Below are 14,130 nucleotides of genomic sequence, written 5' to 3' on the forward strand. Positions count from 1 at the left end.
CACCTCATTCCGTCTCCTCCCATCCTTTCTTTCTTTACTCATGAAATCATCCCTCCACTCCTCATTCTTTAATCTCCATCCATCACTACAAACCTCTCCTGCCATCCCAATCAAGCAGTAGCTCACTGCCTCAGCCTCACAGAGCCCATCTCTCTAACTTCTCTGACTTCATGGCTGTGTTGTCATGACGATGGGTGTCACGTGATCAGCAGATATCCAAGTTTCATGAACAGACCCCCTCTCTCTGTACTAACCTGTTGTCAGTGGCTGATGAACGATCCTTCTTCGATCAGCGGCGCTTCATAGGGGCTTTGTAGCTCTTTGGTTGGCTGTGATTAACCATGATTGGCTGGTTAGATGCTGAAGCTGATGAACAGAGCAATGAGCGGTGAAAAGTTGAATTGCGATGCTTCTGGATGAAAATGCAAGTCCTCCCCTCGCCTTCTCCCTCGATTGCTAAAATTCATCCTGAATCACTTCCTTTCCTGTGTGCGTCTGAGCGTATGTGAATATCACAATGTTTGTTTCATTTAAGTGTGAGTCCGGCAGTCTGTTGCTCTTGTCAGGTGCATCTCATCCAGAGCTGAGGAATCTTTCATCACAAATGAGTTCATTAACAGAAAGTTAATGTACAACATATTTGACAAGTCATTTAAAGTAAATATTCACTGGTTCTAGCTTCTCAGTGTGAAATTTTTTGCTGTTTTTGTTTGTAAACTAGTAAACTAGTAAACTATAAAAGTAAACCCAAATGTCCTGAACAGTTTTTCAGACAAAAAATGCTTATCCGAGACATTAATTAAACATTTGTTTCTTCCAATGTGCAAATTTACTTGTTGGGGGGGGGGAAAGCGGATTAGTAAAATATTTTTTTCTATTTTAATGACAATTTAGAGACTTTGTAACTAATCAAGTCATCAAAATAATATCATAGATTAATTGATAATTGCTTGTCATTGACCTAATAAAGAAAAGAATCGGCAGAATAATTTTAATTATTTTTTATTATATTGTTAGTTGCAGCCCTAAGCGATGTCCTCTGATGTGACCTCTTCCTCGAGAATCAGGAAACCTGGTGTCTTAAGTCTGTTGAGATGCTTCCTCAGGGCCGGTCGACCTGCGCTCATTCTCTCCTGTTTCTGTCAGCCTCTGACTCTTACCTCTTTTGTCTTATTGATGTCTTTATCCATGTATGTCCCCACCTCTCTTCTCTCTCACTGCTCATATTTGTCTTTCTTCTTTGTCTTTTTGTGGTCTCCTTTATGCCCCTTCCCCTTGTCTTTTATGTTCTTCTGACTGTCACTTTTCCCTTCCTCTTCCACTGCTCTTTCCTCGGCCCTGTTCTCCTCTTTTCCTCTGCTGCGACGCGGCGTTGTAACCTGGGTGGTGTTAGCTCGGGGCAGTCGTATCCCTCGGCCCAGTATGAGTCAGGGCTGCAGCAGAGAGGCCAGCAGGGAGAGCAGCCGGGACACCAGCCCTGTACGCTCCTTCACACCCATCGGTGAGTAGCAATAGAGGACTCATACCTAGGATGGATGAGTGGTAAAATCAGGATGTGTAAGACGTTGGAGACGAAGAAAAACCTAAACTTTTATTTTACTTCGGTATCTGATTTAAACTAAACTTCCAAAGATCTCATCTATTTAAAAAGTAGAGGGTAAATCGGTCTTTTGCATTTGTTTGCATGTTTTTCAGCCTTTCTTTCTACTCTCACACACTACACGATCAGTGTGAGGGTTGTACGTGTTTGTCGTGTGTGTTTGTGTGCGCGAATGTTAAACTGCGTGTCTGAATTTCGATTGCAGCAACACGGAGCTACTCTCGCTCCACCGGAGCTCTACACACACCTGATACTTTTGGGGCTGCAGGTGAAGGCTGAGTACAACTACTTCTCTGTACCTCACCCACCCACTCCTTCTAAATGTTTTGTTTGCTCCGATTTCTTTATTTCATTCGAGTCCACGCATCTTCTCCTGTGATTTGTTTTTGCTTCTTTTCTTGTGCGTCAACCTCAGTTGTTATTGTTATTTTAATTTTAATCTTTCTACTCCAGGATGTCGAACCTTCCAGTGGAATCGCATGCTTCCGCCCGTTCAGTTCCCACTTGACAACCATGCTGCCAGTTTTACCATTTGTTTTCTTTATTTAGCTCCACCCCTTCTCTGAGGGACCACCAATGCATTCTCCTGTGTTTTATGTCAATCATACTTTATTCTCCAACCCCCAGTGGCACCTGCAATGTCTTCTAACAAGTCATCACATTAACTTACAGGCTCATGGGAAACGTAGCGTGTGTGGGTTGAGTAAATGTCAGAGAATGGATGATGAAGAGTGGATGATACTTGGATGGTTGATGGTCAGTGGACAAGAGGGAGACAGATTGATTTGTGTGGAAGTGCGATTCATTGGAAGTTTTTTTTAGTTTTTTTTAACGAGTGTCCTCTGCTTCCCTGTCTCTGCCCTCTCTTCAGGATCAGGATCAGGCTTTGGCATCAGTCAGTCCAGTCGTCTCTCCTCCTCAGTCAGCGCCATGAGGGTCCTCAACACGGGCTCAGATGTAGAGGAGGCTCTCGCAGATGCACTAGTAGGAAAACGCATACACTACCCAAAAGATTAAAAAATACACAATAGCTCTCATGCACATTCAATTTAGTGTCAGGATGTGCAGCTCACACCTGCTGGAGTGTGTGTCTGTGTTAACTAACCCCTGATTCTACCTCTGTTTAACGCTGTCAGCTGTTGGGAGACATGCGGTCCAAGGTCAGCTTCTTTGCCTGCCTCTTACCTGTGTGTGTGTGTGTGTGTGTGTGTGTGTGTGTGTGTGTGTGTGTGTGTGTGTGTGTGTGTGTGTGTGTGTGTGTGTGTGTGTGTGTGTGTGTGTGTGTGTGTGTGTGTGTGTGTGTGTGTGTGTGTGTGTGTGTGAAGCTGTGTGTGTGTGAGTGTGTGTGTGAGAAGCTGTGTGTGTGTGTGTGTGTGTGAAGCTGTGTTTGTCTTCTATAAATGCATGCTTTCGTTCTGGACCTTCCTTTAATTACTCAAGTTTTAATTTCAGTTTTATTAAATTCCCTCTCCGTTCCACCTACAGAAGAAACCAGCACGGCGGCGTTACGAGAACTACAGCATGTACTCTGACGATGACGCTAACAGCGACGCGTCCAGCGCCTGTTCTGAACGGTCCTACAGCTCCAGAAATGGAGGAGCAATCCCCACCTACATGAGGCAGACAGAAGACGTGGCTGAGGTTAGTGGCTACAGCGGAATAGCAGAAATTGCAGTTAACCTGACAGACATTAGGTCAAACAAGGGGGCAGCTTTTTCCACGGCTAGTTAGTTTTTTCTAAATATCATCACTTTGCCTTGTGTCTGTATTTGTGGTTCCTTCAGGTGCTGAATCGCTGTGCCAGTGCCAACTGGTCTGAGCGGAAGGAGGGACTGTTAGGCCTCCAGGCTCTACTTAAGAACCAACGCACTCTCAGGTCAGTTAAGTAACAGGCTCATGTATCTTCACAGTTTGAGCTCATTGTTTAATTTCCGGCTAACTTTGTTGTTGATGTGCAGTCGAGTGGAGTTGAAGAGGCTGTGTGAAATCTTCACCAGGATGTTTGCCGACCCCCACAGTAAGGTATGAGTGCATGTAGCACAAGTACTCACCCAGCACTCATGCTCACTGTCGTGTCACAAACATTCATTATTCACTTCCACTTTGATTTTACTTTGGTTTCAAATACTTTTGTTTATCCCACCATCCTTCACTGTACCGGATTCTGCCAAAACAAGGAAAATATCCTTCCATATTTGTTCAGTCGCACACGGACACATTTCAACAGTCACCGACGTTAAATTTAGTCACATGAATAAGTTTAGCAATAAAGTCGGGATGAGCTGGTTAACCGACACACATGGAGGTACACACTCAAACATGAACGCAGGCATGCAGAGCGTTCGACAGACTTTTCTCTTACGGCATGCCACGCCTGAGTTTGTGCGTGAACTCACACTCTCCGCCACCCTGTGGGATTGCTCTGTCACCGTTCAGAAGCCAATCCACTGGCTGTGCTCACTGCATCCACTGCCACCCTGCTGTCTGTCCCCTCCCTAGCTGCAGTCAGAAGCAACGAAACGCTGACCACAAATGTACTTAAACACGCACACATACATTACACATGCACAAATGTTTGGGCTGCCAGCTCCCCTCTCTGACTAACCAGCTGCGGGTCGCGCCCTCTCTCACACTGCCACCCGTGTTTTCGGCATTATTTTTGAATGCCCGTCGCCTCGCACATGTCGTAAGGTGTGTGAGTTTCTCCCCTTCCCCCTCGTGTGACGCTTTTGACGATTTGATGAATTTCAGCGAGACTCCGGCAGGGTGTACGGCACGGCAGAATCCGGTATAAGCTCAGCCTCCTTCAAGGTACTGCATCTCACCATGAATCACTCTCCTGCCTTAATTTATTTGTCCCACAACATTCTCACTTCTTCCTTCTCATCTTTCACATTACTCAACTTTTTTTACACACATCTCCTCACATTTTTCACTTTATGATTTATTACCCGGTTGAAGATGCTCAAGTATTTTGTGTTGAAAGTCAACAGTATGAGTGTACGTTCACAAGCTAAGTACATTGTTTGTCAGGATGCTAACGGATGTGTCTCTCTCCCCCACATGCCACCCCACTGTGGAACTCTCGGTAGAGAGTAAGTTTGGCCAACCAGTGTCATTGTACTTAGACTTAATGTCTGCTTCATTAATCTGATTGGGTAACCAGTTACCAAGACAACAACATAACCCTCACTAACCCACCTCACACAATGTTGCCTGTAACTACACTGTCTTGCTAAAATCAACCAATAGCATTTTGAGACGGTCGCCACAAGGCTTGATTGGTGTTTGCTAATTCCTGTCGAGGAATTAGCAAACACCAATCATTGTGGTTTTCATTGTGGTTTTCTTTATAATATTAATTTGGGTGATTTAAGTCTACTTGGTGATTGAATAACCACTAACTTTGCAATGGGAACTACGTAATGCTGCTCTCACAATTACCTTCCTAGACAGAATAATATTTTGTCCTGTAAATGCAGGTGCATGCGATTGCATGAAAAATGTGAATTGTAAAATGACTTAATTTGCTCTGCGTGACCCCCGACGGTGTCTATGTGATTCGACCGTAGGTGTTCAGTATGTTCCTGGAGACACTGGTCGACTTCATCATGGTCCATAAGGACGACCTGCAGGACTGGTTGTTCGTCCTGCTCACTCAGCTGCTGAAGAAGATGGGAGCCGACTTGCTGGGCTCCGTACAGGCCAAAGTTCAGAAAGCCCTGGATGTCACACGGTGGGTGTCAAACTGCAGACTGAAATAGAATTTGTGGCATCCTTGATCTTAATGAAGAGCATGTGTTAAAGCACAAAGGTCCACTTGATGTTGAGATCAGGGCTCTGTTTGGGGCGTTACCATCTGTTAGATAGTCCTTTATGTCTCTGTCTGTTTTTTTTCTTTGGGGTTGTAAGGAACTGATTGGCCTCTCACATGCTGCAACTATAATGTGTATATCTGTTTTTACTTGCAGAGAGTCTTTCCCCAATGACCTCCAGTTTACTATTCTCATGAGATTTACTGTCGACCAGACACAGACGCCCAACCTCAAGGTAAAGTGTGTGTGTGCGTGTTTGCGTGTTTGAAAATGTGCAATTGTGCGTGTGTAAAGGAGTGTGTGGGGTGGACGGGGTAGGATGGACCTAAGGCTGGAAATTCAGGGATGCTGTAACCATGGTAACTGCTGCACTGATACGACCTGATGCCCCTCCATGCTGGCTCTGCCTCCCTAACCCCACAAAACCCATAACGCTGGGCTGTGATTGGATAGCGACTGGCTTTTTGCTCTGCCTCAGTGTGGACACTCCCTTCAAGCTCTCCTTTTCTAACTCCCTCTCCATCCCCATACTTTCCTTTTTCTTTCTTACATTCACCCTTCCCTCCTTTCTCCTCCTCCCATTCCCTGTCCTGTTCTGTTTATCCCTATTCTTTGTTTCCTTTTACTTCTCTTAATCAGTCTGCTTATTTTCCTTCCAACTACTAGACTTGCGCAATGAAAGGATGGTGTCAGCATCACTTTTTCACCATTTTCCCACCCCAAACTTAATTTCCTCAAAATGATTGTGGCTTTCACTTGGACTTGCTGTATCAGGCCTTATGACATTTAAGAGGAAGTGCGTTGTTACCATATTTTATTGCTGTCAGTTTTTGTTGTTGGACTCGCAGCATTTGGTGAATGTCATGCAGGGAGAAGTAGCTGCTTAAAGCTAAGTTATAAGTCAATGACCTCCGCTGTGGCCTGAAGAAACATAGTTGTGCAAAAACATTGTTGGGCTACAGCAGAGGATGATAAATGCCGTAAACATTAAACATTTTGTGGGTGATGCTACAAATCAAAGAAGATAGCTGCTTCATGCAGTCCTTCATTTCCATGAACAGAGAGCAACTGTCCTTTTGGATTACATTTTCAATAAACAATTGCATTTCCAGAAAATCATGATAAAAGTCTATTGTCAACGTGTCAAGATAATGTTGTGCATATCGGCAGTGTAGTTAATTAGTAAATGATAAAGCCTCACAACTTTACAGCTATGGCAGGCATTTCAGCTCTTTGCTGACCCCATGTGGCCTCAACATTGGCAGTGTGTAATTGCCAGATTTTCTGAATCAGAACGATAAAATGAAAATATCACCCAAGCCTACTTTCCAATCTTTTTCCTCCTCCCCCTAAACTCCCTGCATCATCCCTCCCTCTTCTTTTTTTTTCTTTCTTTCTCTTCTTCTTCTTCTCCTCCTGTCTCCCTCCTGCCCTCCCATGTCCTCGTCTCCCTGTCTCCCTCCGTTGATTGACGCGGTGCTTCTCCTCTCTCTCTCTGAAGCCTGCACGGAGCTCGTGTTGCGGGCGAGGGCGAGGCAGGGGAGGGGCCGGGGTAAAATTGTTCCCCCTCAGAGCGTGCCGCCACGCCTGCTCTCTAGATGAGCAGGCCGCAGCCTGGAGCCAGTCCTCCCAGGTCAGTGCGCTCCGGGGGGAGCAATTATGTGGCGCGCACAATGCTGCCGAGTGATTTGGAGGAAGTTCTGGTCCTCGAGTGCATATGTAAAGAGTAGGAGAGAGAGAGAGGGATAGAGGAAAGGCAGAGTCGGTTGTTGTGGAATTTCGGAGCTTGTGTTGAAAGTTTAAATTTATTTCTTCCATTGTTTTGTCATTTTTTTCATTGGGTTTATGTTATTTGATGTTTTATTCTGTGTTGATAAGAATGAACATGAATGCACTTCACACATTGGAAAAATTTGATCTTCGGATCTGCACAATCTGCTATGGTTTTACATACTGAGTTGATCGTCACTTTTTCATTGTGTGCCTGTAATTTTGTTCCCATTTGTGTATTATTACTTTTTTCTTATGCATTTGCAGGGGAATATTGTCCATGCAGTTCCTGTGTTATGAGGTTATCTAATGGTTTGCATCAATATGTGTGTGTGTCTTGTAGGTGAAGGTGGCCATTCTGAAGTACATCGAGACCCTGACGTTACAGATGGAGGCTCCAGACTTTGTGAACTCTAGTGAGACTCGGCTGGCCGTATCCCGCATCATCACCTGGACGACTGAACCCAAGAGCTCTGATGTCAGAAAGGTACTAACACACACACACACACACACTTCACACATAGTTTTGAGATTAAGATATTGTACATTTTCTAAGTCAGCCATGTTAAAACATTCCAGCAGTTTATTGTTGTGTCACTGGCGAGCATCACTGCCCTCTTTGAGTCACATCCTAAATTAATTGTTTTGTGTGTACCAGGCAGCCCAGTTGGTGCTGATCTCCCTGTTCCAGCTCAACACTCCGGAGTTCACAATGCTGCTGGCAGCTCTGCCCAAAACCTTTCAGGACGGAGCCACCAAGCTGCTTCAAAACCATTTGAGGAACAGTGGCAACGCTGCACAGGTAAAACACACGCACGCACACACGGACATCACTGAATGGTTTCATTTGTGTTACTAGTGAAGACACACAAGGTGGTTAATTATTGTTCTGTGACAGTAGGGCTGTAATTTTTTTTGTCAACTTGTGTTGGTTTGTTTGGTTGATTCTCAGGCTCCAATGGGCAGCCCTCTGACACGCCACACCCCCCGATCTCCAGCCAGCTGGTCCAGCCCAGTCACCTCCCCCACAAACACCTCCCAGAACACCCCCTCACCAAGGTAACATAAACACACACACACACTTGTCTGAAGTACACTTTCTCTCACCAGAAGCCATAAAAATCCTATCATTGACAAGATCTGCACATTTGTAAAAAGAATCGGGTTCGGACACTGTGTAAAGTGTAAAAACTTGTGTGAGGATGTACAATTAGTCACATGTTATCAATACTGTTTTTGTTGAGGTGTAATTTCATAAATTTTGTATTTAATTTCAATAATTTTTTCGACTTGGACCAGATTTACTTTAACATGTAGTAGAAAATTGTGTTCCTGAAAAACTTAAAACATGATACACCACATGGAATACTGTACATATCATACATGACATATGCATAACAATACAGAGAATGACATGTGGCAGGACAGTTTGGATAATCTAAGTTTTAATGTTTGCTCATCTGTCTCTGTATGTGTTCAGTGCTTTTGACTACGACACAGAAAACATGAACTCAGAAGACATCTACAGTTCGCTGAAAGGCGTCACCGAGGCAATTCAGAACTTCAGCGTCCGCAGCCAAGAGGACATGAACGATCCGGTCCAGCGGCGGGAAGGAGAGGAGGTGAGCATGTTGACTCGTCACAACCACCAAGGGGCAAACATCACAAAACTAGAGAGCATCTTACCATGGGATCGTACCAACCAACGGCGCTTGTCGTTCTGACACATGATTGCTCAGGCAACATCCATACTACTACATTTTCTTTTTAAAATGGCAGTTTAAATCCAAAACATCTCCATCCACACAAGCATTTTAGAACCGTATCAGTATTAATCCCCATCAATTCTAACACGCCTAAAAATGTATGTCACGTGACCAATCACATTCACTGGTCATGTGTGTGCCGATGTGAAACGGAAGTCAATTCGTTGTGACTGATTAGAACCAATCAGTAAGCAAATGCGCAAGACTGCATCCAAACTTCTCATTTTTAGGCGCCCAAAAACTCCGGAGTACTGATGACAGCTGGTGTTAAAAGTAGCATCAGTGATTTAATTTAAAATGAAAAGGTAGTTATGTGGATGTAACCTCAGTAGTCTTTACTACAATATTACGTGTGTAATCAGTACTCATGGGAGACAAACACACACACATTCATGTACTGTATGTGACCCTGACATCTGACCCACCACTACCTTTGCAGCATAGGAACTGACGGCTTACAGTCAAGTGTTATTTGACTGATGACTGTGAACTTTATCCCCTGCAGGAACTGATAAAATCATGGTTTTTGTTTGTTGTAAACTTCACCGCTGAAAATTAAACTAAGAGGATTTTATCAACTAGACCCTTCTCTTCAATATTTTCACAAGTGCTTATCTTGACACTCAAGCTTGTTCGGGCCAAATTTATGACTTCGGACGTCATGCCAGGTCCTATTGCAGTCCGCGGCCCATTTTTAAAGGACATGGTGTACTCCAGTCCAGAGGTGTGACCTGCTGACATTTTCCCCCCTTGCAACTGAAATCTAACCCACATGTCGTGCCCCACCACCAGTGAGATATTGGCATTGAGTGGTTTTGCTGTAAATAAACACAAGCTGGTTGCTGGTTTTTATCCTGTGGCCCTAAATCTGTGGTTTGTTATAAAAGAGTTGTGTTGTGCTGATAATGAGCTGGAAGCGATCTCCTAAGTGATGAATGTAATTAATATAAGGTAACTTATCCATGTGCATATGTGCAGATTAAACATATAAACTATATATTTGTTTCATACGACTTTACACACTACAACATGGGACACCTCCTCTCCTCAGACCCTCAGTTCAATTAAGACCCCCCCCCCCCCGCCGCCGCCTCCCTTACATCAGAGTTTCTGTCTTGCAGAGTGGCAGCGGATCAGACGGCAGAGTATCGGATCTGATGGACGGCGGCCGCATGGCTCTGGACAACAAGACTTCCCTCCTCAACACACCCCTGCTCTCCTCCAGCCCGCGAGGTGCCCGTGACCACTTCTCCGACTCTCCCTTTAAACACAGCCGCAAAGAAACCAGCCTGGACGAATCTGACCAATTCACTGACGGTACACAAACACAAAATGACCCAAGCCTTCTGTTAAATAGATAATATGAACAAAATACCATGTTTTATATTCTTCTCGTCCGTCGTCTCCTAACAGATAGCAGTCTGGATCAGTCGGAGCTGGTGGCCGAGCTGCTAAAGGAGTTGTCAAATCACAACGAGCGCATAGAGGAGAGGAAGGCAGCGCTGTGCGAACTGCTGAAGCTGATTCGCGAGAACACCCTGCAGGTGTGGGATGAACACTTCAAGACCATCCTGCTGCTCCTGCTCGAGACAATGGGCGACAGAGAGGTAGCCACACTCACTTTGAGTCAGTAATAACACGGTGTGCAAATAGGCTGAGCAAAACAAAAAAAAAACACCCTTCTTTTCAACTTAAATTGGTTTGTTTTTTTCCCAGCATGTGATTCGAACACTGGCTCTGCGGGTGCTGAGGGAGATTCTCTGCAAACAGCCCTGGAGGTTCAAGAACTACGCAGAGCTCACCATCATGAAGGCCCTGGAGTCCCACAAAGACCCTCACAAGGAGGTACATTTACTCTCACACACAAATCAGCTCACTCAAAAAGTAGTTTTTATGATGAGAACTTTATGAAGAGACGGTACAACAGTTCTGTTTCAGTCCATTGTGGATCCAAATAAACGAACACTTGTGTGTTCATCTGTCCCATGATTATCAAACTGTTATATTCACCCATCTCAACATATTCACGTAAAGTTAATTGCCTTTCTTGTTGGATTTAATGATTGTTGTTTTTTTTATTTCTTACTATTTGTTTTGTATGACCAATATGTCAACTGCTATATATGAACTGTTGTGGGTTTAGGCATCTCCCCCCTCCTTGTATTGTATTTTCTGTATTGTACTGTTTTGTGATGTACAGCTGTACATTTATTTTATTTCTATTTATTTCTATTATTTTTATTTTTAGTGTTTTGTGTGTGGTCTGTTTGTCTGTTGTCTTCTCTTTGTGAACAAATCTTAAAATCTAAAAACAAACAAAAATTGCCTTTCTGCAGGTGGTGAGGGCAGCGGAGGAGACGGCAGCCATGTTGGCGCTGTCCATCAGTCCAGACCAGTGTATCAAGGTGTTGTGTCCCATCATCCAGTCAGCCGACTACCCCATCAACCTGGCTGCCATCAAGATGCAGAGCAAAGTGGTGGAGAGGATTCCCAGAGAGGGCCTGATGAGCTTGCTGCCTGAGATAGTGCCAGGACTCATACAGGTAAAAACACTGTTAGTTTCAATACTGGCTACATACATGGCTTATTTGTCATGCACAAATACATTCTCTGACTTCTTTGTCAGAACCGGTACAAATGTCTCTGCAGCTTTGTGATCAACTTTTATCTGCTCGAACAGGGTTACGACAACTCTGAGAGCAGCGTGAGGAAAGCCTGTGTGTTCTGCTTGGTGTCCATTTATGCAGTGATCGGAGAGGACCTCAAACCGCACCTCAGCCAACTCTCCAGCAGCAAGGTGACTTGACGTTGAAGCGTTTGAAACCCTGAAAGCCTAAATATGTTTAATTCCAAGTGCATGTTACTAAGCAAGCTCTTATTGCATGTCTGAACAGGTTGAAATCTGGCGTCTCAATACTTTAAAATCAGGTTTACACCTTCATTTTAAATGTTTTAAAATGAAGGTGTAAACCTCTATCGTGACCAGTGTTGGTCACGATAACTTATCTTATCTCTTGTTTTATATTTGTGCAACAGCACATCACTGTTTTACCAGCTTATGTTCTCTATAATGCCTGTTCCTGTATTGAAATGTATAAATTATTTATAAATTTACTCTTTCATGACTTCTGTGCATGGACCTGATGGTAAAACGTTAAAGAACATGTCAGATAAATTGGGTGTGGTATTGATTGGCCACTCAGCATACACCTCGTGTGACCTTTGTCAACTTCCAGAATCAAACATTTACATGTCCACCTTCTGTCCTTTTGTCTTTTTTTCTGTCCGTAGCTGAAGCTTTTGAATCTGTACATTAAGCGCGCCCAGTCCGGCTCAGGCGGCAGTGAGCCCCCTTCTGAGGGCCTATAGGAGACACAGCGCCCTCCCAAAGGACAACCACAGAACTGCAACTCTGCCCACCTAACATAAAACATCTGTTCCTGCGCTAACATCCACACAGACCAAGAACAAAACAAACACATCCTAACACTCTTTCACATGAGCAAACTGCTTACATCGACACGTCGGCTTGCACTCTGGACAGCAGAGTGCAAGCCGTGTGTGTGTGTGTGTGTGCGCGCACGCATAGATACACACCAGTCCTCACACATTTACTGACACACTGCGAAATGGATGTTGTGGTGCAGGGGAGGAGTGTTCAGGAGTTCTCCTGACCGTCGCCGAGGATCAGACTGAACTGAACCCTTACATTTGCATTCAATTACATGCTCCACCCAGGTTTGTCAGCGATCACTCAAGGATGAAGATATGAAATGTCTGTCGTCGCCACTCTCCATTATATCTCAAACAGTATCTCCTCTGAACAACAGCTCGATGTCAACGGGAAGAGGTGCATCTGCATGGTTCCCATTTTCCTGGGGGGGTAAATTAATTCATCAAACAGCACTGAGACATACAAGCGGTGCCGTCTTTGTTTCCTTCTCGGACAGTGAGTAAACTGGGGCCAGGTAGAAAGGAATGTAAATTTGCATTGTGTCATAGTTTGATTTAATCAATGAGGTTTTACTGCAGCATTTCTTTTTTTAAGTGTGAAGTTTTTTTGTCTCGCATACACATAAACAAAGGTTCTCTCTTTCAAAAAGGTGCTTGTGAGCCAAAAAGGTACGACCAATTGACCCAGCACAGCACTAATGTCAGTGGATCATGCCTGCTCATAGAAATACAAAGGCAGATTCCAAATAATAGGAGGCGTTGTGTGCTTGGATATGCATGAGACTAAATTTAAAAAGAAAAACTTTTTAATCTGGGTCCTATTGCCAGTCTGAATACCGTGACTGGGGTTTTAAATTGATGTGAAAATGTCCGACCCTTTCAGATAACTCCATGGTGTCCTCCGTGTCTCCCAGCTCATCTTGGATCAGTCCATGGGTGCGTGCTGCTTTTACTACATGAAGTATGACAGGACATGTCTTTTTATCACATAGTGGATATGTATCTATATATGATATTGAAATTGAATACTCAGTAACAGTGTCATTTAGGAGAGTCACCCTCGGAGGTTGCACGCACGTACCTGTGCCCATCCTTGTTTTTATTTTATTTTTTTGTCTTGCTCTCTGTTGCGTGTGCGGTAGTCTCCCTCTCATACTTATTTTTCTCTGCTGAGAAATTTGTAGAAATGTATTATTTACAGCTCTGAAAAAAAGTCACATCATCCTTTTCCTCGTCTCCTCTTCATTGTATCTTTCTTTACCTTCCTCTTCTTGTAACATTCTCGTTTTCACTGTTGTGTTTCCTCTGTGCATTTACAAAGCTGTGCTTACAATAAAATAAAGAACTTGTACAGATCATGATAATCTCTGCCTCTGGGATCTTTGCACTGGGAAATAGTCCCATGGTGAGAAACTGCATTCAGAGCCAAAAGAAATATACTATTAGTGAGTGGATGGAAAATGAATCTGTTTTGATAGTGAACAATTTGTTTGAGTAATTTATTAAGACACAAATATTCTCTGGTCCCAGCTTCTTGAATATGGGGTTGTTTCTGATTGTCTCTGTTTTACATAGCTGAAACTGAATATCTTTGGGTTGTTGTCAAGCAAAACAAGACATTCATCAACAACAGTACCTCATTTTACCAAGCTGAGGTTAGACCCTCCCACGGAGTCCCAAGATAAATCTAAAGATAAATACAATAATTTGTTTTTTTTTCATTTGT

At 43.8% G+C, this 14,130-nt stretch overlaps 1 protein-coding gene across 50 annotated transcripts in view; it reads left to right on the forward strand.

The window, feature by feature from the left end:
- Nucleotides 1-13,762, forward strand: part of clasp2 (cytoplasmic linker associated protein 2) — a 49,336-nt gene extending 35,574 nt beyond the window's left edge. For 19 of the 50 annotated variants that reach the window (XM_047330208.1, XM_047330214.1, XM_047330212.1 and 16 more), the window contains 21 exons: nt 1,394-1,501; nt 1,806-1,868; nt 2,472-2,584; nt 2,737-2,760; nt 3,086-3,241; nt 3,385-3,476; nt 3,559-3,622; nt 4,352-4,411; nt 4,693-4,695; nt 5,173-5,336; nt 5,572-5,650; nt 7,529-7,672; nt 7,844-7,987; nt 8,138-8,244; nt 8,666-8,807; nt 10,073-10,268; nt 10,365-10,558; nt 10,668-10,796; nt 11,288-11,494; nt 11,632-11,748; nt 12,243-13,762. In XM_047330208.1, coding sequence (XP_047186164.1) covers nt 1,394-1,501; nt 1,806-1,868; nt 2,472-2,584; nt 2,737-2,760; nt 3,086-3,241; nt 3,385-3,476; nt 3,559-3,622; nt 4,352-4,411; nt 4,693-4,695; nt 5,173-5,336; nt 5,572-5,650; nt 7,529-7,672; nt 7,844-7,987; nt 8,138-8,244; nt 8,666-8,807; nt 10,073-10,268; nt 10,365-10,558; nt 10,668-10,796; nt 11,288-11,494; nt 11,632-11,748; nt 12,243-12,320 — 2,384 coding nt within the window. In that variant the 3' untranslated portion in view covers nt 12,321-13,762. The remainder of the gene's footprint in view (nt 1-1,393; nt 1,502-1,805; nt 1,869-2,471; nt 2,585-2,736; nt 2,761-3,085; nt 3,242-3,384; nt 3,477-3,558; nt 3,623-4,351; nt 4,412-4,692; nt 4,696-5,172; nt 5,337-5,571; nt 5,651-7,528; nt 7,673-7,843; nt 7,988-8,137; nt 8,245-8,665; nt 8,808-10,072; nt 10,269-10,364; nt 10,559-10,667; nt 10,797-11,287; nt 11,495-11,631; nt 11,749-12,242) is intronic. The other 31 variants (XM_035621096.2, XM_035621098.2, XM_047330216.1 and 28 more) reach the window with 21 other exon arrangements.
- Nucleotides 13,763-14,130: the final 368 nt, after the last annotated feature.

This window comes from Scophthalmus maximus, chromosome 22, assembly GCF_022379125.1.
Source record: "Scophthalmus maximus strain ysfricsl-2021 chromosome 22, ASM2237912v1, whole genome shotgun sequence".
In the NCBI taxonomy this organism is placed as follows: Eukaryota; Metazoa; Chordata; class Actinopteri; order Pleuronectiformes; family Scophthalmidae; genus Scophthalmus; species Scophthalmus maximus.